This window comes from Bos indicus x Bos taurus, chromosome X (assembly GCF_003369695.1).
Source record: "Bos indicus x Bos taurus breed Angus x Brahman F1 hybrid chromosome X, Bos_hybrid_MaternalHap_v2.0, whole genome shotgun sequence".
NCBI classification, from domain to species: domain Eukaryota; kingdom Metazoa; phylum Chordata; class Mammalia; order Artiodactyla; family Bovidae; genus Bos; species Bos indicus x Bos taurus.
This window is the reverse complement of record NC_040105.1, coordinates 111,530,289-111,557,433: the sequence shown is the minus strand read 5'-3', so window position 1 is coordinate 111,557,433 and position 27,145 is coordinate 111,530,289. Positions and strand designations below refer to the sequence as shown.

Genomic DNA, 27,145 nt, shown 5'->3' with positions numbered 1-27,145 from the left:
GAACCTGCCTGTCAATGCAGGAGACAGAAGAGACCCAGGTTCAGTCCCTGGGTTGGAAAGATTCCCTGGAGGAGGGCATGGCAATCCACTGTAGCATTCTTGCCTGGAGAATCCCATGCATAGAGGAGCCTGGTGGGCTACAGTCCATAGGGTCACAAAGAGTTGGACATGACCAAAGCAACTTAGAATGCATGCACGAACCCTGAAACACAGTTTCCTGTATATGCCAGAGTGTCCAATCCCTCTTTTGGGCTGAGATCTCCTTTGTAAATTAAATGCTCAAGTAACTTATCAGGACAGTTTGACGTCAGGGTCCCACTAGAACACACCATAAGCCTGCAGATGGCAGTCACAGATGGCCCAGAAAAGGAGACTGAGCTTTTACCTCTGAAGTCTATGGAAAGGTAAGACAAGAAGTGTGGGCTAATGGCACCCCAGAGAAGGCCCCAAAATGCATGGCCAACATTAAGAACTGATGCTGGGACACCTAATCTAATACAATACTCTCTGAGACAAGAGGCTCAAAAGGGAATTCAGCCAATTCTTGAAAAGTTTTTGAAAACAGGAGTGATTAAACCTTGCAGGTTCCTGTATAATACCCCTATCCTCCCAGTCAAAAAGTCCAACTCAAAGGGTATCACTTTGTCCAAGACTTGAGAGCTATTAGTGAAATAGTTCAAGATTTACACCCTGTGGTACCCAATCCATACACTCTGCTCACAACTATTCTGGGAGAATACAGTTGGTTCTCAGTTTGGGACTTGAAGGATGAATTTTTCTGCATTCCTATTGCAGAAGAATCATAGCAGCTTTTTGCTTTTGAATGGCAGGACCCCGAAACACAAATAATCCGACAGTATTTTTGTGCAGTCCTGCCTCAAGGATTTAAGAATTCTTTGACCTTGTTTGAGGAAATGTTGGCAAGGGACCTTAGAAACTTAATATTGGATGAAGGACTCATACTCCAATATGTGGATGACTTGCTCATAGCAAATCCTACTTATGACAAGTGTCTACAAAATACCATCAGAACCCTGAACTATTTGGCCAGTTGTGGATATAAGGTTTCCCAGAAAAAAGTCCAAATATGTAAGCAACAAAGTCAAGTATCTAGGTCTTGACATTTCCAAAGGACAGGGAGGTCTTGCCTGATAGAAGATGGGCAATTGCAGGCTTGAGAACACCCAAGACTCATAGACAACATAGAGGTTTTCTGGGAATGGCAGGGCTCTGTTGGATTTGGATCCCAAACTATGGGGTCATAGGGAATCCCCTTTATGGGGCACTGAAGGGATATGATCTTCAGTCCCTTACTTGGACGAGAGTGCCAAACAGCTTTTGCGACATTAAGAGCAAAGTTTCAGCTCTGGCTTTGGGACTACTGGATCTAAAGAAACCTTTCAAACTGTATGTACATGAGAGAAAAGGCATAAACCTTGGGGTGCTAATCCAAACCCTGGGGAATATCCCCAGACTGCTTGCCTACTTCTCAAAACAACTAGAACAGACTGTCAAGAGGTGGCCTCTTGCCTTCAAGCTGTGGCAGCTAGTTGTGACATACTTCAAGAAGCTGAGAACTTTACCCTGGGGCAACCCACCACTGTGTATGTTCCTCATCATGTCCTCACTTTGCTGGAATAGAAAGAAGGTTATTGGCTGACTTCTGGGAAAATGGGAAAGTACCAAGCCATTCTACTGGACAATCCTAATGTGAGAATTCAAGTCACTTCAGCCCTAAAGCCAGCCATATTGCTGCGGATTGATGCTGCCCAATCCTCGAGCATGACTGCCTACACACCATCGAGCTAGTGTACTCCAGCAGACTGGACTTAATGGCCCAACCCTTGGCTCAGCTGGATGTGGAACTGTTCACCAACACAAGCAGCTTTGTGGACAAAGGTAGGCGATGCACTGGGTATGCAGTGGTAACCCTCACAGAGACTATGGAAACAGAAGCCCTGCCCCCAGGGAGCTCAGCTCAGAAGGCAGAAATCAAGACCCTAACAAGGGCCCTGCTCCTTACTAAAGAGAAACAAGTAAATATATACACAGACTCTTGCTATGCATCTTCTGTAGTGCATGCTCACGGGGCAATCTGGAAATAAAGTGGGCTCCTCACTTCGAACAATAAAGACCTAAAACATGCTCCTGAAATTCTGTTACTATTAGAAGCAGTCCATAAGCCTTCACAAGTGGCCATAAAGCACTGCCCAGGCCACCATAAGGGTGAGACTCATATAATAAAGGGGAATTGGTTAGCTGACCAAGCTGCAAAGAAAGCAAGCCATGATAAGGTCACCCCTTCCACAGACTGACTTGTCAAAATACCACCCAGCATATTCAGAAAAGGACGAGGAGAGGGCCAATGAGTGGGTTTCACTCTTGACCATAACTCACCTGATTGGAAATGTAATGCACAAGGAAGAATTGTTTTGATCCCTGTCACTTTCCTGGACACTGTGCTGCAGCAGCACATTCATGACAGCACCCATTATGGGACAGATGCCAAGTTACAGTGGATTTGGAAACATATAATGGAACCTCACCTACAAAGGACCATCTAGCAAGTCACTCAGAATTGTATGATTTGTGCTAAAATTAACCCCAAAACCTCTTTCAGACAGCCTCAGATGGGGACCCAGAACAAAGGAACTTGCCCCACTGAGGTCTAGCAAATAGATTTTATTCAAATGCCTCAAATTGTAGGAAACTTCAGAACCTGCTGGTATGTGTGGACACTATTTAAGGATGGTAGGATTCTATCCTACCCAGACAGAAAAGGCCTCTGAAGTGGTTAAAGTCCTCCTTAAGGAAATTATTCCCTGCTTTGGACTACTTAATATCCTCCAAAGTGATAACAGGCCTGCTTTTGTCTCTAGCATAACCCAACAAGTGTCTAAAACACTGAACTGATTGGAAGTTACATTCATCCTGGGGATCAGAAACAACATGAGAAACTGAGAAACTGAATCATACATTAAAAAGGAGCATTGCTAAAATATGTCAAGACATTAACTCACTTATACAGGAGGAGGTAACCAATACCATCCCCCCCAAAAAGAAATGCAAGGCAAAATGGTTATCTCAGGAGGCCTTACAAATAGCTTAGAAAAGAGGAGAAGCAAGAGGCAAAGGAGAAAGGGAAAGATAGAACCAACTGAATGCAGAGTTCCAGAGAATAGCAACAAGAGATAAGAAAGCCTTCTTAAGTGAATAATGCAAAGAAATAGAGGAAAACAATAGAATGGGAAAGACTAGAGAGCTCTTCAAGAAAATTAGAGATACCAAGGGAACATTTCATGCAAAGATGGGCACAATAATGGATAGAAATGGTAAGGATCTACAGAAGCAGAAGAGATTAAGAAGAAGTGGCAAGAATATACAGAAGAACTGTATAAAAAAGAACTTAATGACCCAGATAACTATGATGGTGTGGTCACTCACCTAGAGCCAGATATCCTGTAGTGTGAACTCACATGGGCCTTAGGAAGCATTACTATGAGCAAAGCTAGTGCAGGTGATAGAATTCCACATGAGCTATTCAAAACCCTAAAAGATGATGCTGTTAAGGTGACACACTCAATATGTCAGCAAATTTGGAAAACTCATCAGGGGACATAGGACTGGAAAAGGTCAGTTTTCATTCCAATCCCAACGAAAGGCAATGCCGATGAATGTTCAAACTACCATATAATTGCACTCATCTCAGACGCTAGCTTGGAGAAGGAAATGGCAACCCACTCCAGTATTCTTGCCTGGAGAATCCCAGGGACAGAGGAGCCTAGTGGGCTGCTGTCTATGGGGTCACACATAGTCAGACATGACTGAAGCAACTTAGCAGCAGTAGTAGCACACACTAGCAAAGTAATGCTCAAAATCCTTCAAACTAGACTTCAACAGTATGTGAACTGAGAAATTCCAGATGTATAAGCTGGACTTAGAAAAGACAGAGGAATCAGAGGTCAAATCGCGAACACCCCCTGGATCATACAAAAAGGAAGAGAATTCCAGGAAAACATTTACTTCTGCTTCATTGACTATGCTGGACTGTGTGGATCACAACAAACTGTGGAAAATTAAGAGATGGGAATTGCAGACCACCTTACCTGCCTCCTGAGAAACCTGTAGACAGGTCAGGAAGCAACAGTTAGGACCAGAGATGGAACAACAGACTGGTTCAAAATTGGGAAAGGAGTATGACAAGGCTGTATATTATCACCCTGCTTATTTAACTTATATGCAGATTACATTATGTGAAATGCTGGCTGGGCAAAGCACAAGCTGGAATCAGGACTGCCGGGAGAAACATCAATAACCTCAGATATGCAGATGACAGCACCCTTATGGCAGAAAGCAAAGAAGAACTAAAGAGCCTCTTGATGAAAGTGAAAGAGGAGAGTGAAAAAGCTGGTTTAAAACTCAACATCCCAAAAACAAAGATCATGACATTCAATTCCATCACTTCATGGCAAATAGATGGGGAAAAAGTGGAAACAGTGGCAGATTTTCTTTTCTTGGGCTCCAAAATCACTGCAGACAGTGAACTGCAGCAGTGAAATTAAGACACTTGCTCCTTGGAAGAAAAGCTATGACAAACCTTGACAACATATTAAAAAGCAGAGAAATCATTTTACTGACAAAGATCCATAGAGTCAAAGCTATGGTTTTTCCAGTAGTCATGTATGGCTGTGAGAGCTGGACCATAAAGAAGGCTGAGTGCCAAAGAATCGATGCTTTTGAACTGTGGTGTTGGAGAAGACTTTTGAGAGTCCCTTGGACTGCAAGGACATCCAACCAGTCAATCTTAAAGGAAGTCAACCCTGACTATTCATTGGAAGGACTGATGCTGAAGCTGAAGCTCTGTACTTTTTCCACCGGATGCAAAGAGCTGAATTTTTGGAAAAGACCCTGAAGCTGGGCAAGACTGAGGGCAGGAGGAGAAGGAAGAGAGAAAGGATGAGATGGTTGGATGGCATCACTGACTCAAAGGACATGAGTTTGAGCAAACTTGGGAGGGCAGGAAAGCTTGGTGAGTTACAGTCCACTGCGGTAGCAAATAGAAGGACATAGGTGAGCAACTGAACAACAAGGCCTTTCCAGCTGCCATGCTACCGATCAGAGCGGCTCCCAGAAACAGGCTTAATTTAAGCCATTTTGAAATCTTCTATAGTTTGCCATTCCAGGTGTCTGCCCAGGTGTGAGAATCTATAAATGCTGTGAAAGATCTCACAGTTTTAACTGTTCAGGTATTTGCTTCCAGCAGGTCTGCCTATCCAATGGAAATAGCCTTACATCCTTTCCTACCTGGAGACGGAATCCTCCGTAAAACGTGGAGAGAACAGCGGCCACAGCACCAGCTGACTGCAAGGTGGACAGGACCACACATGGTATTATTCACCATGCATTCGTCTGTCAAGTTAGCTGAAGTAAAGCCATGGATATATCACACTGCTTAAAGTAGCCTCACTGTCATTAGAAAATGACTCAACTCCTGAGAAGCCAGAGAGCAATGGGTTTATGAACCCTTAGAAGGGTTAAGGTTGCTCTTCAGAAAGTTTATGTGTTGAGATTAAAATCTGATTGTAGAAGGAATGTCATCAGGTTCAAATAGTTGTAGATAAAGAGAATTGTATTGCTTACCAAAAATTTTAAGAAATATTCCCAACCTGACGCTGATCAATTCCATTTCACAATCACTCCCGCATCTCCCCTTTTCAGTGAGAGATAGCCAGAAATATCACCACCCCTTTTCCTACAAGACTGTGGAATGGACACTGACAGTGGGGAAATGTAATATGGGCTAGGCAGGTGCAGGCTACAGCAGCCCCACTCAGCTCTTGGTCAGCACTGCAGTGGGTCCCTCCCCCAAGCAAGCCACTGTTAGTGAGCAACTGTCAACCAGCCAACATTAGTGGTCCTGCTGAGCCATGGGTTGGTGCCACAGTGAGCTCCTCCCAATCTTCTGTATAAAAGGAGCCCAAATTTGAACAGAGGGAAGACAGACTTTGTTTTGGGGGGCTCCAAAATCACTGCAGATGGTGACTGTAGCCATGAAATTAAAAGAGGCTTGCTCCTTGGAAGAAAAGTTATGACCAACCTAGACAGCATATTAAAGAGCAAAGACATTACTTTGCCAACAAAGGTCTGTCTAGTCAAAGCTATGGTTTTTCCAGTGGTCATGTATGGATGTGAGAGTTGGACTATAAAGAAAACTGAGCACTGAAGAATTGATGCTTTTGAATTGTGGTGTTGGAGAAAACTCTTGAGAGTCCCTTGGACTGCAAGGAGATCCAACCAGTCCACCCTAAAGGAAATCATTCCTGAATGTTCATTGGAAGGACGGATGCTGAAGCTGAAACTCCAATACTTTGGCCACCTGCTGCAAAGAACTGACTCACTGGAAAAGACCCTGATGCTGGGAAAAATTGAAGGCAGGAGGAGAAGGAGACGACAGAGGATGAGATGGTTGGATGGTATCATTGACTCAATGGACATGAGTTTGAGCGAGCTCTGGGAGTTGGTGATGAACAGGGAAGCCTGTGTGCTGCAGTCCATGGGGTCACAAAGAGTCAGACATGACTCAGCGACTGAACTGATAATGCTCTACACCTATATATTTCATTACCCATTAGACATCACCATTTGGGGACCTAATAGGTATCTTGACCTAATATGTCCAAATCTTACTCTTATTCTCTCCATTTCCTTTGCCCTCCAAAATATCTCCTCCAACAGATTTCCTATCTCAGTAAATGGTAACTCTCAGAAGCATGGATCAAAATGCTTCAAAATCTTTAACATCATCGATTGCTCCCTCTTCCTCCCTCATGCATGTTTCTATGTGTGCATGCACAAATGTAGACACAGATTCAGATACATTGATAGTTCTTTCTTCAAAATATATTAATATTTATAATTTGACCACTTCCCACCACTTCTGCTGTTACCATTCTGGACTAAGCTACCATCATCTCTTTCTTAGAGTCTGTAATAGCTTTCTAACTTGACTTGCTTATGTACTTGTCCCCTTAAATGTATTCTCAGAGTTGCAGCCAAAATGAATCTATTAAAATGTAAGTCAGACTCAGTCTCTCTTTTGCTTAAGACTCTCCAAGTTTCCCATCTCTCAAAGAGTAAAATCCAAACTTCTCCAAAGAGCCTCCAAATGTCTATGCAATCTGATTATTTCTACCTTTCTTGTTAGGCTTCTTATTTTTCACCTCTCTGTCTCTCCACCCTCATTTAGTTTCAGCATGTCTCCCAAATGAGGTAATTTCCCACTTTCCTACCTCACCCACTCCCTTGTACCTAAGCCTAGAAAGAACCATCTGGTCAGCCAAAGCTCAATATGCAATCCATACTGTGTGTGTGTTCACTTTCTAGCTTGTTTATGTGAACATGAAAAATATAAGTATGCTTATTTTTAATTTAGCAAAGAATTTTCATACCAAATTATAGAATTTCTTCAGTATAACATTGGAGTTTCTTTTCTTTCTCTCTGCCTCTTTTTCAATCTTTTTATTTCTTTGTTCCCTACCCCCTCCCACTCTCTCCTTATTCTCTCCCTCTCTCCTATCTGTATACATTTCTACTGCTTTCTTTCCCTGTACTCTGTTCACTCTTTCTCTTAGCTGGTGAAGCACTGAAGATTTATTTTTAACAACAGTTGGACTTTGACTAGCTTGGGGAATTTCCTCCTTCTGCATGTTAGTCTCATATCTCTAAATTCCTTCCTGTCTGTTAATCCTACATCTGATCATGTAAAATACTTAACATTTATAAATAATACATATTATAGGTTTTATATAAGTTATACTGTGTAGAGCTGAAATGAAAGCAAGTGGGCTTTTCAAAAACTTACCAAATTAGCCATTATTTTATATAACTGAATATATTTTTTAAAATATATTCTCATTTTCTATTCTTTCTTTCAATTTCTTTCAGAGAAATTGTCTCTCTTCCAAAGAAGCAAAGAGGGTGACTTAAGATCAGTAAGGTGGTGGAATATGACAGTCCCAGCTTTAGAACCCTGTCATAAAAATGTGGTTTAGCAGCTAACCACGGAAAAGAACACATCTGTGAAAATCCCAGATCCAAGAAATAAAGCTGAAGCAGCACTCCCTCCCACCAACCCCTGGCATGAAAAGCAAGAAAAGCCACATTAGAAGGATAACAGAAGTGGTATCAGTTTTTGCTTTCTTCCCTCCCCCAGGCCAGCTCAGTTGCAGCACCTAAGAGGGTACCTTTGAATCTATGGTTTCTCCAGTGGGGAAATGAGAACCCAAGGCAGATACCGAGCTTTCCTGGTTGTTCCCCAGAGGCCCACTTCTGCCATGTGTCATGGGAAGGCTCTGGGAACTGCAAGACCAGATCATTTCAGGTCAGCTTGCACAAGGGGATGTAGTATAACTTACAGCCAACAGTGAGCAAACCTTGGAGGTGGTACTAGGACCCCTGCCAGTAACATCTCCTCGTCAAAAGTACAGTCAGCAGTCTAATCTCACCTGCAAGGGAACCCAACCTTTGAGAGCAGCATCTGAGAGAACCCAACCTCTGAGCACTAGCCCCTAGCTCTGGCAAACAGACTAGAACACACAGAGGCTCCACCCAACAGTGAAGCTCACTGCCAACAGCGAAACTCCAGCAGATCCCTCTATCAGCAGCAACCAGCCAGGAAAAAAGGCCACGCCCCCTGGTGCCTGTTGCCACACTGCAACAAAATGGCGACCTCAGCAGTTGATCGCCTCTGTAGCTATGCAGTAGTGGGGTTTTGGCGCCCCCGTCCACAAACTGGACATGCCCTTTGGTGTCAGTGGCCTCCCATGCCAAAATGGTGACCTCAGGGCTTAACTGTCTCTCTGGCTAAGCAACTGTGGTGTTTTGGTGCCCCAACCACAAAGTGGTGTCTATGAATTGGTCAAAACACCTGCTGCACTGCTCTTATTTTCTAATTTATCTTCACTTACCTATGTTCCATGTCTAAATAAATAATATACACAATAATAGTAATAAAAATTTTTCTAACAAACTTCAAATTTCTAGGAAAGATGCAAAACTAAGATCATACATTCAAATGTTCCTCTTAGAATATTAATGTAAAAGTTGCAAACAAGGGAAAATGAAATCAGGGCTGAAGTAGGGAGCGGTGTGAAGAACTGGCCAGAGAGTTTGACAAATTTAAGTTATTTATTTAATTCATGCTTGACTTTGGAACAAAGAAGGGTCCTCGACTTAGAATTACTGCATGTTGGACTTCCATGGTGGCACTGTGGATAAGAACCTGCCTGCCAAATCAGAGGATATGGTTTCTCTCTCTGGTCCAGGAACATTCCACATGCTATGGAGCAACTAAGCCATGTGCCACTGCTGAGTCGGTGCTCTAGAGCCTGTGAGCCACAACTACTGAGCCTGTGGGCTGCAACTACTGAGCCCATGTGCTGCAACTACTGAAGCCTGCACACCTAGAGACTGTGATGATAATAAGAGAAGCCACCACAAGGAGAAGCCCATATAACACAACAAAGAGCAGCCCCTGCTCTCCACACCTAGAGTGTAAAGTGAAAGGGAAGTTGCTCAGTCGTGTCCAACTCTTTGCAACCCCGTGGACTGTAGCCTACCAGGCTTCTCTGTCCATGGGATTCTCCAGGCAAGAATACTGGAGTGGGTTACCATTTCCTTCTCCAGGGGATTCTTCCTGATCCAGGGATCGAACCCAGGTCTCCAGCATTGGAGGCAGACGCTTTAACCTCTGAGCCACCAGGGAAGCCCACATACAAATATATATCCTATAGTCTTTTATGGTTTTGTATTTGCCTTTTTTACTCAATGATATATCTTGTAGATATTCCCATAGAACTTCCTCATTCCTTCTTACACCTGCATATTATTGGAGTTTACAAATGAATTTTAACATTAAATCATCTCTTCATTGATGTACTCTATATCATGTTTTCAAAACTAATTTGTGACTATAATCTAGTATCTGAAATAACCCTATTTGCAAATAAGGTCATATTTGGAGGTACTGGGGGTAATACCTTTGGGGGACACATAATTCAATCCATAAAATCTGCATTGCCAAGAGTGAAGGGAAACTGGCATTCTCATACACTGATAATGAGAGCATGAGTTGTTTAACCTTTTAGAATGGCAATTTGTCAATATGTATTAAAAAATTTTTAATGTGTCTACTTTCTGAAATAGCAATCTCAATATTCTGTTTTGATCCTAGGCAGGTAATTACATAGGAACAAAATTCTGTGGCAGATCAGGTGGTATGATATTCCCATCTCTTTCAGAATTTTCCACAGTTTATTGTGATCCACACAGTCAAAGGCTTTGGCATAGTAAGTAAAGCAGAAATAGATGACCTGCTTCTTGAGAAACCTGTATGCAGGTCAGGAAACAACAGTTAGAACTGGACATGGAACAACAGACAGGTTCCAAATAGGAAAAGGAGTACATCAAGGCTGTATATTGTCACCCTGCTTATTTAACTTATATGCAGAGTACATCATGAGAAACACTGGGCTGGAAGAAGCACAAGCTGGAATCAAGATTGCCGGGAGAAATATCAATAACCTCAGATATCCAGATGAACCACCCATATGGCAGAAAGTGAAGAACTAAAGAGCCTCTTGATGAAAGGGAAAGAGGAGAGTGAAAAAGTTGGCTTAAAGCTCAACATTCAGAAAACGAAGATCATGGCATCTGGTCCCATCACTTCATGGCAAATAGATGGCAAAACAGTGGAAACAGTGGCTGAGTTTATTTTTCTGGGCTGCAAAATCACTGCAGATGGTGATTGCAGCCATGAAATTAAAAGACACTTACTCCTTGGAAGGAAAGTTATGACCAACCTAGATAGCATATTAAAAAGCAGAGACACTACTTTGCCAACAAAGGTCCATCTAGTCAAGGCTATGGTTTTTCCTGTGGTCATGTATGGATGTGAGAGTTGGACTGTGAAGAAGGCTGAGCACTGAAGAATTGATGCTTTTGAACTGTGGTGTTGGAGAAGACTCTTGAGAGTCCCTTGGACTGCAAGGAGATCCAACCAGTCCATTCTGAAGGAGATCAGCCCTGGGTGTTCATTGGAAGGAGTGATGCTGAAGCTGAAACTCCAGTACTTTGGCCACCTGATGTGAAGAGCTGACTCATCTGAAAAGACCCTGATGCTGGGAAAGATTGAGGGCAGGAGGAGAAGGGGATGACAGAGGATGAGATGGCTGGATGGCATCACCGACTCAATGGACATGGGTTTGGGTAGACTCAGGGAGTTGGTGATGGACAGGGAGGCCTGGCGTGCTGCAGTTCATGGGGTCACAAAGAGTCAGACATGACTGAGTGACTGAACTGAACTGAAAATTCTATGTGGAAAAAGAAGGTCTTTGCAGTGTTGTTTATAGCATTAAAATAGAAAATAATTATAAATAATTTGTTAAATGAATTATGATCCACAAGTATGAAGCCATTAAGATGAAGATATCATTGAATTTCATAATGAAATGCTACATTTCCCACTGATAGCAACATTTGTCACTGTCAAGAATGCTGGCTATGGCCTCAGAGGATGGCATTTTCTTTTTAGAGTAACTAAAACAGATAATAAATAATATATGTCTATTGTGATTATTAAAATATTATTACTAACTACTTACAGCTAACAACAAAATACAAATGTTGGTGAGGATGTGTGGAAATGGTAACCCTCATGCACTCTTGGTGGGAATGTAAATTGGTGCAGCTACTATGGAAAACAGTATCGAGTTTCCTCAAAAAATTGAAAATGGAACTACCATATGATCCAGCAATTTCACTTACTGATCTGAAGAAAATAAGAACACTAACTTAAAAAGATATATACTCCCCCATCTTCACTGCAGCATTATTTACAATAGCCAAGACATGGAAGCAACCTAAGTTTCCATCCATGGATGAATGGATAAAGAAGATGTGATATATAGATATACAATGGAATATTATTCAGCCACAAAAAGAAGGAAATTTTTGCCATTTGAGACAACATGCAATGACCTTGGGTACATTATGCTAAGTGAAACAAGTCAGACAGAGAAAGACAGATATTGTATCTCACTTATATGTGGAACCCAAAAAACAAAACAAAAAAATCAAGCTCACGGATACAAAGATTAGATTGGTGGTTGCCAGAACCCAAGGGTAGGTGTTAGGTGAAATGGGTGAAGGGAATCAGAAGGTACAAACTTCCAGTTATAAAATAAATAAGTCTTTAGGGTGTTATGTTCATCATGGAGACTATAATTACTACTACTATAAATACTCTACTGCATATGTAAAAGTTATTGAGAGTATATCTTAAAAGTTCTCAGCGTTAAGAAAAAATTCTGTAACTATGTATGGTGATGGATATTAACTAGACTTGCTGTGGTGATCATTTCACAGCACAGACAAATATTGAATCATTATGCTGTACATTTGAAACTAATATGTCAATTATATCTGAAAAAAATATTACTAGCTTGTGTGTACATTTTACTTGAATCATGTACATAGTGACAAGAAAACAAGCCTACAATATAAAGTTACATAAAAAACAGCTTGTAAGACAGTATCAATATTATGGTCCCATTAATATAAAGATATATTTATGATTAAAAATGCAAACAGAACCTTCTTAAAGGTTACACACCAAACTGTATAATAATCAGTTAATGCACTAAATTCCTCTAAAAAGTTTTTTTCTAGATAGAATTTAAGAATATTTTAATTTACATTTTTTGCTTCTCTGACATTTCTAATTTTTCTATTATGAACGTGCATTGCCTGTGTGATAAAGGCTAAACAAATAGTGGTTTAATGAAATAAGATGGGACTGCTGAAATGGCTAATGATGGGTCTCAAAAGGTGATATCAGGTGAGCAGTACCAAGGAGGGATGGAGAAGTCAGGAGAATGAACAGATGTTGTAGCCCCAGGAACTCTCTCCATTCTGCTGGGTGGACCTCTGGGGTGCCTGGGATGCCCTTGGTCTTTAGGGGCTTGCCTTGCTGTGCTGGGATGCACAGACCCTTGATCAGGAGCCTGGGTACTCTCTGCCCACAGGCTGTGGTGGGAAGAAGTGGGGCGACTGATCTCAGAGAGGAGGTTGGTTGCAGCAGCAGGAGCACCCCAGAGCAGGAGGTAACTTCCATCCAAAAATGAAAGCATCACAGTAGGACAATGAAAGTACACTTTGCACATGCAGGCAGTGAAGGTCCTCCTCCCTCCCTCTGCTTGGGGAGAGCTAGACTAGCCAGGCGGAGACTTCCCTCCCACCTTCACAGAACAACTGACCTTCTCCAAAAGGTCATGTTCTCACAAACCTCTAGTCTTTCGAAACTCAGTGTTACCATTCTCAAGAATAGCCTTTTCCCACACCAAATTCTGAATCTCTAAATCCTGTTGTCCTTTGCATGCGTGCATGCTCAGTCACTTCAGTTTCGTCCAACTCTTTGTGACCCTATGGACTGTAGCCCACCAGGCTCCTCTTTCCATAGCATTCTCCAAGCAAGAATACTAGAGTGGGTTGATATGCCCTCCTCCAGGGGATCTTCCTGACCCAGGAATTGAACCAGTGTCTCCTGCATCTCCTGCATTGCAGGAGGATTCTTTACCCACTGAGCCACCTGGGAAGTCCCCTGTTGTCCTTTAATTCTTTTCAAATATTGCTTTTTTTAGGTTGCCTCCCCTGGTCTGAGGATGGAGGGAGAACAAAACACAGACATGCTGTAACACCACAAGGAGATGGAACAGCAGTGTCCAGCTAATGAAAAAAAGGACAAGAGTATCCTACTTTGTAACTTCCATGGAGACAAGTGTTGAAAGTTCCCACCCTTTTATGTAAAAAGTACTGTAAGACATGTGGGCTCCTAAGATATACTCCATTTTGCCAAATACCCTAAAGTTAGTTGGGATTCAGGGTGTCTCCTTCCTAAGGCTCCTACAACTGGTAAGTTTCTAAATAGACATGACTTAAGCCTTAGAAAGCATCACTACGAACAAAGCTAGTGGAGGTGATGGAATTCCAGTTGAGCTCTTTCAAATCCTGAAAGATGATTCTGTGAAAGTGCTGTACTCAATATGCCAGCAAATTTGGAAAACTCAACAGTGGCCACAGGACTGGAAAGGGTCAGTTTTCATTCTAATCCCAAAGAAAGGCAATGTCAAAGAATGCTCAAACTACCACATAATTGCACTCATCTCACATGCTAGTAAAGTGATGCTCAAAATTCTCCAAGCCAGTCTTCAGCAATACATGAACCGTGAACTTCCAGATGTTCAAGCTGGTTTTAGAAAAGGCAGGGGAACCAGAGATCAAATGGCCAATATCCGGTAGATCATGGAAAAAGCAAGAGAGTTCCAGAAAAACATCTATTTCTGCTTTATTGACTAGGCCAAAGCCTTTGACTGTGTGGATCACAGGAAACTGTGGAAAATTCTGAAAGAGATGGGAATACCAGACCACCTGACCTGCCTCTTGAAAAATCTGTAGGCAGGTCAGGAGGCAACAGTTAGAACTGGACATGGAACAACAGACTGGTTCCAAATAGGAAAAGGAGTACGTCAAGGATATATATTGTCACCCTGCTTATTTAATTTCTATGCAGAGTACATCATGAGAAACGCTGGGCTGGAAGAAGCACAAGTTGGAATCAAGATTGCCAGGAGAAATATCAATAACCTCAGATATGCAGATGACACCACCCTTATGGCAGAAAGTGAAGAGGAACTAAAAAGCCTCTTGATGAAAGTGAAAGTGGAGAGTGAAAAAGTTGGCTTAAAGCTCAACATTCAGAAAACGAAGATCAGGGCATCTGGTCCTATCACTTCATGGGAAATAGATGGGGAAACAGTGGAAACAGTGTCAAACTTTATTTTTGGGGGCTCCAAAATCACTACAGATGGTGACTGCAGCCATGAAATTAAAAGACACTTACTCCTTGCAAGAAAAGTTATGACCAACCTAGGTAGCATATTCAAAAGCAGAGACATTACTTTGCCAACAAAGGTCTGTCTAGTCAAGGCTATGGTTTTTCCTGTGGTCATGTATGGTTGTGAGAGTTGGACTGTGAAGAAGGCTGAGCGCCGAAGAATTGATGCTTTTAAACTGTGGTGTTGGAGAAAACTCTTGAGAGTCCTTTGGACTGCAAGGAGATCCAACCAGTCCATTCTGAAGGAGATCAGCCCTGGGATTTCTTTGGAAGGAATGATGCTGAAGCTGAAACTCCAGTACTTTGGCCACCTCACGCGAAGAGTTGACTCATTGGAAAAGACTCTGATGCTGGGAGGGATTGGGGGCAGGAGGAGAAGGGGATGACAGTGGGTGAGATGGCTGGATGGCATCACTGACTCGATGGACGTGAGTTTGAGTGAACTCTGGGAGATGGTGATGGACAGGGAGACCTGGCGTGCTGCAATTCATGGGGTCGCAAAGCGTTGGACATGACTGAGCAACTGAACTGAACTGAACTGAACTGAAGGCTACAGAACAAGTCTCTAAGTTCCATTTATCAATATCCTAGGAATAGCCATTGAGAGGACCTGGCAATGTTTGCCAGACACACTTGTTTCTGAAATGGGAGATTCACTTAAGAAAATAATTCCATGGCTCATTCCTGGACCTCCTGGCTGTGTTCTTGCCACCTTTGTATTGGCGGAGTTAAGCAATATTTTCATGAAACCTTTAGGTCAAAGTTTAGCTCTCCCAACATTGTGGCTTCCCTTTGCTTTCTCTTCTATCACAGGCTAGCCTTAAAGACCTTGATCTTCCAACTCACCATGAGACAGCAGGGCATCACAGTTAAAAGCATGGTCTTGGAAGCCAGTCTGCTTGAGTTCAGCTCTTGGCTCTGACATTACATAACTGTGACAGAACAAATTACTAAATATCTGCATGCCTCAGTTTCCTTAACCTAATGCTACCTACATCACAAGAATGTTTTCTTATCATAAGTTATTATAAGCATTTAAAACAGTGATGGATATGTGCTACAGGTTACAAAATACTTGTTAAATAAATAAATACCTGTACTAGACCGGATTATTTCTGTCCCAACAACATGGCCCAGCAGGTCATACTGATTCAGTCGAGAGCCATCTTGCGCCACTTCCACAGATTTGTTCTTCCCAAGAGTCCAAGAATAAACGACTTCAGCTGTTGTATAGGCATCTAAGGCAAAAAAAAAAAAAAAAAGTCAACAAGGAAAACGGAAGGGAAAAAAAATGATTATCTTTGATAGTAAACTCATATGAGATTGAAATACAACTCTCATCCCAAAAGACTTTTTAATATGTGGTCTGTCTTGAAATGAATTACATTTATCCATGCTTGTATTAAGTACTTGTTGAATAATTATTAATAGTTTACTGTGGACACTATTGCCAACATCCACTGGATTGCAGAAAAAGCAAGGGAATTCCAGAAAAATATCTACTTCTGCTTCATTGAGTATACTAAAGCCTTTGACTGTGTGGATCACAAAAAACTGTGGAAAATTCTTAAAAAGATGGGAATAAACAGACTACCTTACCTGCATCCTGAGAAACCTGTGTGCAGGTCAAGAAGCAACAGTTAGATCCAGACATGGAACAATGAACTGGTTCAACATTAGGAAAGGAGTACATCTAGGCTGCATATTATCACCCTGCTTATTTAACTTATATGCAGAGTATATCATGCAAAATGATGAGGTGGATGAAGCACAAGCTGGAATCAAGATTTCCAGAAGAAATGTCAATAACCTCAGATATGCAGACACCACCCCTATGGCAGAAAGTGAAGGATTAAAGAGTCTCTTGATGAAAGTGAAAGAGGAGCGTGAAGAAGCTGGCTTAAAGCTCAACATTCAGAAAATGAAGATCATGGCATCCAGTCCCATCACTTCATGGCAAATAGATGGAGAAACAGTGGAAACAGTGGCAGACTTTATTTTTGGGGGCTCCAGAATCACTGCCAATGGTGACTGCAGCCATGAAATTAAAAGACACTTACTCCTTGGAATAAAAGTTATGAGCAACCTAGACAGCATATTAAAAAGCAGAGACATTACTTTGCCAACAAAGGTCTGTCTAGTCAAGGCTATGGTTTTTCCAGTATCATTTATGGATGTGAGAGTTGGACTCTAAGGAAACCTGAGCACTGAAGAATTGATGCTTTTGAATTGTGGTGTTGGAGAAGACTCTTGAGAGTCCCTTGGACTGCAAGGAGGTCCATCATAAAGGAAATCAGTCCTGAATGTACATTGGAAGGAGTGATGCTGAAGCTGAAACTCCAATAGTTTGGCCACCTGATGTGAAGAGCTGACTCATTTGAAAAGACCCTGATGCTGGGAAAGATTGAAGGCAGGAGGAGAAAGGGACGACAGAGGATGAGATGGTTGGATGGCATCACTGACTAAATGGACATGAGTTTGAGTAAACTCCAGGAGTTGGTGATGGACAGGGAGGCCTGTTGTGCTGCAGTCCATGAGGTTACAAAGAGTCGGACATGACTGAGCGACTAAACTGAACTGAACTGATTCAAAAATCCATGGGATGCAGCAAATACTAAGAGGGACATCTATGGCAAAAAAAGCCTGTATCAGGAAACAAGAAAACTCTCAAATACACAACCTAACCTACCATCTAAAGGAATTAGAAAAAGGGCAAAGAAAACCAAGAGTCAGCAGAAGGAAGGAAATTATAAAGATTAGAGGAGAAATAAGTTAAGTAGAGACCAAAAAAACCCCCACAACAATGGAAAAGATCAATGAAGGCAAGAGCTGACTTTTTTGAAAAGATAAATGAAATTGCTAAGACTTTAAGCCACTCATTAAAAGAGAGGGAGACCCAAATAAACAAATTAAAAAATGAAAGAGGGGAAATTACAATGACTATCACAGAAATACAGAAAATCATAAGAGAATAGTATGAGCAGTTATATGCCAACAAATTGGACAACCTAGATGAAATGCATAAATTCCTAGAAACATAAACTCTTCCAAAACTGAGTCAGGAAGGAACAGATACTCTGAACAGACTGGTCACTAGTAGGAAATTAAATCAGTAATCAAAAAACTCTCAAAAAAACAAAAGTCCAGGACTAGACAGTCTCACAGGGAAATTCCACCAAATATATAAAGAATTAATATCTATCCTTCTCAACTATTCCAAAACATTGAAGAGTAGAAAACATCCCCAAATTCATTCTACAAGGTCATTATTACCATGATATCCAATTAGACAAAGACACTACAAAACAGAAAATTATAGGCCAATATCTCTGACTTTTATATAGATATAAAAATCTTCAATAAAATATTATCAAACCAAATCTAGCAATATGCAAAAAAGAACTATATACCATTGTCAAGTGCAAATTATTCTAGGATGCAATCATGGTTCAGTATCCACAAATCAATCAATGTGGTACACCTCATTAACAAAAAGAAGACAAAGGCACATGATCATCTCAATAGATGTGGAAAAATTTTACAAAATTCAACACCCATTCATAACAAAAACTCTCCAGAAAGTGAGCATAGAGGCAACATATCCCAAAATAATAAAAGCCATCTAGGACAAACCCACAACTAATGTTATAGTCAATGGTAAAAAGCTGAAAGCTTTTCCTCTAAAATCAGGGTATAAGACAAGGATGCCCAATCTCACCATCTTTATTTAACATAATATTGGAAGTCCTATTCACAGCAATCAGACAAGAAAAAAATGGCATCCACATTAGAAGGAGGGAGATAAAATGGTCACTATTTACAAATGACATAATACTATATATATAAAATGCTAGTCACCACCAGAAAAGTATTAGAACTAATAAATTAATTCAGCAAAGTTGTAGGATTCAAGATTAATATACAGAAATCTGTTGCTGTTCTATACACCACTAAGAAACTATCATAGAAAGGCAAATAAACAATCCCATTTATATCAAAAAGAATAAAATATGAAGGAATAAATTTAACCAAGGAAATGAAGGATCTATATTCTGAAAACTATAAATCATTAATGAAGGAAATGGAAGATCACACAAACAAATATAAATGTAGCCAATATTGATGGACTAGAAAAGTTAATATTGTTAAAATGTCCGCATTGTTCAAAGAAATTCACAGATTTAACACAATCCCTAACAAAATACACATGCCATTTTTCACAGAACTAGAACAAATAGTCCTAAAATTTGTGTGGAAGCACAAAAGACCCTGAAGAGCTAAAGCAATCTTGAGAAAAAAACCACAAAGCTTGAGGCATCATGCTCTCTGACTTCAGATTGTATTACAAAGCTCCAGTAATCAAAACAGTATGATACCACACAAAAATAGAAATATAGATCAATGGATCAGTATAGAAAGCACAAAAATAAACTCATGCACCTATGGCAAATTAATCTATGACAAAGGAGGCAAGAATATACAGTGGAAAAAAGATAGCCTCTTCAATAAGTGGTGCTGTGAAAACTGGCAGCTACAATGTCAAAACATTAAATCAGAACACTCCTTGCACACTATATACAAAAATAAACTCAAAATGGACTAAAGACCTAAATGTAAGACTGGAAATCATAAAACTCCTAGAAGAAAACATAGGTAGAGCAGTCTTTGACATAAGAGTTAGCAATATATTTTTGGATTGTCCCTTTAAGCAAAGGAAACAAAAAGATAAATAAACACATAGGACCTAATTAAACAAAAAATTTTGCACAGCAAAGGAAACCAACTAAGAAACTTGATTTAAAAATATAGAGAAGACCTGAATAGACATTTCCCCAAAGACATATAAATGTTCAATAATTAGTCACCTGAAAAGATGCCCAATATTACTAACCGTCAGAGAAATGCAAATCAAAACCACAATAAAATATCACTTCACATGAGTTATAATGGCTGTCGTCAAAAAGATCCCAAATAATAAATTTGGAAAGGATGGATAGACTTGGTAAGGATGTTGAGAAAAGGGAACACTTATACACTAGTACACTGTTAGTGGGAATGTAGATTGATGTAGCCATTGTGGAAAATAGTATGGAGGTTTCTCAAAAAACTAAAAACAGAACTACCATATGACCCAGCAATTCCACTCCTGGGAATATATTTGCAGAAAATGAAAACACTAATTTGAAAAGATATCTGTACCCCAGTGTTCATAGCAGCAGTATTTGCAATAGGCAAGATACAGAAGCCAACTTAAATGTTCAACAGATGAATGTATATGATATAGTGTGTGTGTGTGTGTGTGTGTGTGTGTGTGTGTGTGTGTGTGTGTGTAAATGGATACTGTTGTTTAGTCACTAAGTCATGTCCAACTCTTTGTGACCAACATGTACGGTAGCCCGCCAGGCTCCATCTGTCCATGGGATTTTCAAGGCAAGAATACTGGAGTGGGTTGCCATTTCCTTCTCCAGGGGATCTTCCTGACCCAGGGACCAAACCCACATCTCCTGCATTGGCAGGCAGATTCTTTACCACTGAGCCAACCAGGGAAGCCTAAAATAGGATATTAGCCATAAAAAGAAAGAAATTTTGATATTTGCAACAACATGGATAGACTTTGAGGCTTTTATGTTCAGCAAAATAAGTCAGACAAAGAAAGACACATACTATTTGTAATCACTTATATACAGAATCTAAAAATTCCAACAAACTAATGAATATAAGAAAACAGAAACAGACTCCTAGATGCAGGGAACAAACTAGTGCTTATCAGTGGGGAGAGGAACTAGGCAATGGCAAGATAGGGGTAGAGGATTAAGAGGCACAAACCACTATGTATAAAGTACATAAATTATAAGAAAATACTGTGCAGCACAAGGAATACAGCCAATAATTTATAATAACTTTAAATAGAATATAATTTATTAAAATATTGAGTCACTAGGGTATACATCTGAAAGTAATATAATATTTTAAATTAACTATAAGTTTTTAAAAAATGAAATAAGGGTTTTAGTACATAGGCTATAAGGTCTGTGGGCATGACTCAAATAGAGATGACATGGCCAGACGTATGCTCTAGAAAGACTGTTCAACCAGCAGTATGGATGACTGGTTGGAAAGAATGAAACTAATGCCAAAACAGTAGTTACAAAGGCCATCACAATGTTTTGTGTGAATGGCATTTAGGACAAAATATATAGTATTAGTGGGATGAATTGAGTGGAACGGGGAGGAGATCTCAGTGGCAGGTTATAACTATGGCTTGGCTTCCCTGATAGCTCAGTTGGTAAAGAATCCGCCTGCAATGCAGGAGACCCCAGTTGGATTCCTGGGTTGCGAAGATCCCCTGGATAAGGGATAGGCTACCCACTCCAGTATTCTTGGGCTTCCCTTGTGGCTCAGCTGGTAAAGAATCAGCCTATAATGCGGGAGACCTGGGTTTGATCCCTGAGTTGGGAAGATCCCCTGGAGAAAGGAAAGGCTAACCACTCCAGTATTCTGGCCTGGAGAATTCCATGGACTGTATAGTCCATGGGGTCACAAAGAGTCAGACATGACTGAGTGACTTTCACTTTCAAGAAAGGAAAGGAGGAAGTGTAAGGAAGGATTCTAGATAACCATGAGTTTGTAGCTTTTGCAAGTACTTGACTCATGATGGAATTCATTCACCTATCGGGGAATAGAAATCTTTCCCTTCAGGCCTTCTCTTTCTTCTCTTCTCCCTGCCTGTCCCATGGGTTTCTTTAAACCCTCAATTTCCCTCCCAGTCGAGTCCTTCTCCTCAAGTTCGATCTTTTTTTTTCCCCCATGGAGGAGCAGACTTAGAGAGGTGTGGGGAATGGATGCTGCAGAAAGGAGACTTATCAGACAATAAGAACTACAGCACTCCTAGAATGGCCCCCTTAACATATATTGTATTGGCTATGATGCCACAAGCATCTGCTTGCCTTTGGTTGCTTTGCCAAATGCCTCCTTCTGTTACTTGAGCCTTGGTATGTGCCAGGCTCCAGGAATATGAGAAGTAAAAATCAGTCCTGCCACAGTAGCACAAATGAGCAAGAATTCCCTTTGAACTCATACTGTCAGAAACTGCTTGCTTGCTTGCTTGTTTTATTCAGTCACTCATATACTGAGACATTATAATAGATGGTTAATGTACAGAAGTCATAAGACATTTGAGGTCCCAACCCTTCATTGAACTTATAAGTCTAGTACAGAAAGAAAATATGTAAGTAAATAAAGAAGATAATATCGTACAGTGATAAGTGCTATAAAAAATGAAACAGAGTTTATGAGGTGGGGAGGAGTTTAATTAGATACAGTGATCAGAGCAGATCCCTTTGAGGGGGTGGCTTTTTAGCAGAAAAATGGAAGATGAGCAAAAGCCAGAGTTCGATGGAGAATATTTCATGCGCCAAACAAACAAAAAACAGAAAGTGTAAACTCTTCCGAGTGGGAAATATTCTGCAGTGTCACAGTGTTCTAGGAACTGGAAGAAAGCCAATGGAAAGGGGAAAGAGATATGAGATGAGGTTGAAGAGGTTAACGACAACCTGATCACAAGATCTAAACCAAGACACAAAACACAGAAGGTTTCAGAGAAAAAATACCCAGCTTGGTTTGGGCATATTCAGTAAGAATACAAGAGTTCTGATGAACATAACAACTACAGCCTAAGGTTGGCATACTATGAAACCAAGTGGAAATAAACACTCCATAGGTTTATAACTAATTCAAATACTTAAAACTGTCAAGATTTTAAAATATCCAAAGTTACAGGGTAAGTTATAGGCAAGTATGCATGTGTGCCAAGTTGCTTCAGTTGTGGCTGACTCTTTGCAACCCTGTGGATTGTAGCCCACCAGGCTCCTCTGTCAGAGAGTTACTGGCAAATCAGGACAAATTTGGACTTCTGGCATGAGGTATATGTGTTTATGCAGCTATTGAAATGATCATGTGGCTTTTTTGTCCTTTACTTTATTGATATGGTGTATTACATTGATTGATTTTTGGATATAAAGGCAACTTTATATCCCTGGAATAGATCTCACTTGAAGATAGTGGGTAATTCATTTATAGGCTTTTTTATTTGTTTTTTATTTTATTTATTTTGTTGAAGACTTTTATGTCTATAGTCTTAAAGAATTCATAAAGAATATTTGTCTGTAGTTTTCTTGTGATCTTTGGTTTTGGTATCATGGTAATACTGACCTGACTGTATGTTCTTCCTCATCTGTATTATACAAGACTTTGGGAAGACTTAGTGTTCATTAGTCTTTAAATGTTTGATAAAATTCAATGGTGAAACCATCTGGGTCTGGGTTTTTGCATGTGGGAAGTTATAAAATTACTAATTAAGTCTTTTGTTATAGGTCCAGTAAAAATGTCTACTTTTTTCTCAGTCACTTCCAGTAGTTTGTGTATTAGTAGTAATTTTTCCATTTCATCTAGGCTCTCTCATTTGTTGACATGTAATTTGCAGCTTGTGTTATTTTATAATCCTGTTTATTTCTGTAAGATCAGTAGTGATGTCCTTATTTCATGATTTGATTATTCTCTTGTTTTGTGCGTCTGTGTTTTGTATTCTCTCTTTCATCAGTCTAGCTAAAGGTTTATCAATTTATTGATTTTTTCAAAAAAACACTTTTACATTATTTGATTCTGTTTAATGTTTTTCTATTTTCTGTTTCATTTAATTTCACTCTAATGTTTATTATTTTCTTCTATCTGCTTGTTTTGAATTTAGTTTGCTCTTCTCTTTCTAGTTTCTTAAGGTGGAAGTTCAGGTTATTGATTTTAGATCTTTCTTCTTTTTGATACAGTCTTTACAGTTATAAATTTTCCTCTAAACACTGCTTTAAGCTGTATTTACATTGTACATAATTTTCATTAATTTCAAAATATTTTCTAATTTCCCTTATGAATTTTTCTTTGACACATTTTTTTTGTTTAGGAATATGCTGTTTAATTTCAGCATATTTGTGAATTTCCCAAATTCTCTTTCATAATTGATTTTCAATTTCATTCAAGTGAGGCTAGATAACACACTTCATATGGTTCCAGTACTTTTAAACTGACTGCACCTTGTTTTAAGGCCTAACATACAGTTTACCATAGAAAATATTCCATGTGCACCTCAGAATAATGGGTGTTATTATTTGGTAGAGTGCAATATAAATGCTGCTGCTGCTGCTGCTAAGTCGCTTCAGTCGTGTCCAACTCTGTGCAACCCCATGGACTGCAGCCCACCAGGCTCCTCCATCCATGGGATTTTCTGGGCAACAGTACTGGAGTGGGGTGCCATTGCCTTCTCCAATATAAATGCTAATTAGACCTAATTGGTTTGTATTGTGTTCAAGTCTTCTATTTTTATGTTGATGTTCTGTCTAGTTGCTCAATGGAAGTGGAATATTAAAATGTTTAGTTTTTTTTATTATTGAATATTCTATTTCCCTTTTCTATTATTGTCAGTTTTGCTCTGTGCATTTTGGGTTTCTAGGTGCAATCATCTTTACAATTGTTATATCTTCCTGATGAATTGATCCTTTTTATCATTATGAAATCTTCAAGGCTTCTTCAGAATGGGGGTGAAGAGGATCAGAACATGGTTCTCTCGCCTTATTGAGAATCAGCCATTTCTCTTGACTAACAACACTCCTCAGACTGTTGTGAGCCTTTGCTTAGAGTTTGGAGAAAGTTTATTTTGACAACTTTTGAAAATGCTCTTGTTGCTTTTATTGAAGAGTGGATTTTCAGAAGTTCTCACTTTACCATTCCAGAATTGCTTCCTTATTAGTTTTCAAAGTCAATATTAACTGCCCACTTAAGAATTTAAACCACTCTCTCCTTAATATACTTAATTTGCTTCTAGGACAGTATGTTCCCTTAAGTTTCCTCTTACTACACCTGTCCTATCCTTCACATTTACTGAGTTATTCTCTTCTCTTTAGCCTCTAAATGTTATAGTGATTCAGGAAACAGTCTTTGACACTCTTATCTACATGCAGTCAACTCCTCCAGCCTTATGGCTTTAAATACCATCTAAATGGATGAAACTTCAATTAAATATCCAGTCTGCTGGCTCAGATGGTAAAGAATCTGCCTACAATGCAGGAGACCCATGAACAATCCCTGAGTACGGAAGATCCCCTGGAGGAGGGATTGGCTACCCACTCCAATAATCTTGCCTGGAGAAACCATGGACAGAGGAGCCTGGTGGGCTACATTCCATGGGGTCCCAAAGAGTTGGGCATAACTGAGAGACTAATACATACTAGATATCTTTCCTGAAGCCAGACTTACATTCCATATATTCAGCGCCCAGAAGCACTAGTTGTGTCCCTTATCAAGCATAAACCCCATCAAGTGTAACCACTATCCTGACTATTGTTTCTATGTGTGTGTAATTTCCTTCCTGGCATTTATTGGGAAATGTATATATTTTATTGAAAATCAAATAATGAGAAAAATAGTTGAGAAATAAGCAAACTGGAAACATAATTCTCCTATAAAAATTAAAGCTTAACAATAGACATAGAATCATTACTGGATTAAAGAAATCTACTAATGTCAAGTCAAAGCAAGAACAGGAAATGCTGGCACACTGAGTCAAAAGTGTTGAAATTCCAAGTATCAGCACAGGAATATATGTTGATCTGATCACTTGATTTTGCTTATCATAAGTGTATGTTTATAGCCATTACTCCTTGGAAGAAAAGTTATGACCAACCTAGATAGCATATTGAAAAGCAGAGACATTACTTTGCCAATAAAGGTCTGTCTAGTCAAGGCTATGGTTTTTCCAGTGGTCATGTATGGATGTGAGAGTTGGACTGTGAAGAAAGATGAGCACTGAAGAATTGATGCTTTTGAACTGTGGTGCTGGAGAAAACTCTTGAGAGTCCCTTGGACTGCAAGGAGATCCAACCAGTCCATTCTGAAGGAGATCAGCCCTGGGATTTCTTTGGAAGGAATGATGCTAAAGCTGAAACTCCAGTACTTTGGCCACCTCACGTGAAGAGTTGACTCACTGGAAAAGACTCTGACGCTGGGAGAGATTGGGGACAGGAGGAGAAGGGGACGACAGAGGATGAGATGGCTGGATGGCATCACTGACTCGATGGATGTGAGTCTGAGTGAACTCCGGGAGTTGGTGATGGACAGGGAGGCCTGGCGTGCTGCGATTCATGGGGTCGCAAAGAGTCGGACATGACTGAGCGACTGAACTGAACTGAACTGAACTGATACTGCTAATGGTGAGTCATTTTTAGTCTTCTTGCCTGGGAAATCTCATGGACAGTGGAACCTCACTGGCTATAGTCCACAGGGTCACAAAGAGTTGGACACGACTGAAGTGAATTAGCATGCATAGCCGATTAACAATGTTGTGATAGTTTCAGGTGAACAGCAAAGGGGCTCAGCCATACATATATATGTATCCATTCTCCTACAAACTCCCCTCCCATCCAGGCTGCTAAGTAACATTGAGCAGAGTTCCCTGTGCTATACAGTAAGTTCTTGTTGATTATCTATTTTAAATGTAGTGTGTAAATGTCTATCCCAACCCCCCTAACTGTCCCTTCTTCCTGGCAACCCCAGCAACCATAAATTCATTTTCTATTACTTTTTTATATATATCATCCAGCAGCAGCCCTATGGTCAGGGCAAAACTTGAATTCCAAGCTGCAATCCGTGGCCACAATTGGAAAGTACCACCAAGAATGAAGGGGCTTCCCTGGTGGCTCAGATGGTAAAGGATCTGCCTGCAATATAAGTGACCTGGGTTCAATCCCTGGGGTGGGAACATCCCCTGAAGAAGGGAATGGTAACACATTCCAGGATTCTTGCCTGGAGAATCCCATGGAAGGAGGAGCCTGGCAAGCTATAGTCTATGGGGTGGGAAAGAGTCAGACACAACTGAGCAACACACACACCAAGAATAAAGGAGGTTGTACCCTATCTCCAGAACTTTAGTCTTTTCAATCCTTATTGCTCAACAGTTCTAGGTTTCCTAATTGTTCGTGAGGGGAGCTTGTTCACTCACGAACAACTCTATCCTACATAGAATGGAAGTAATACTTACCTAACTTGATAGTAAATCCATTAGGACAGAATCTATAAGTCATCCTTGAGTTCTCTTCTTGTGATAATCTATATCTAATTCATTGGAGGATGCTTTGGGATTGTCCTTCACGA

The 27,145-nt window shown here is 40.3% G+C and overlaps 1 protein-coding gene across 1 annotated transcript in view; it reads right to left on the bottom strand.

The window, feature by feature from the left end:
* The window catches only part of GABRA3 (gamma-aminobutyric acid type A receptor alpha3 subunit), a 242,008-nt gene that overhangs the window by 25,906 nt on the left and 188,957 nt on the right, over window positions 1-27,145 (bottom strand). The window contains exon 7 of the mRNA XM_027534361.1: window positions 16,045-16,188. Coding sequence (XP_027390162.1) covers window positions 16,045-16,188 — 144 coding nt within the window. The remainder of the gene's footprint in view (window positions 1-16,044; window positions 16,189-27,145) is intronic.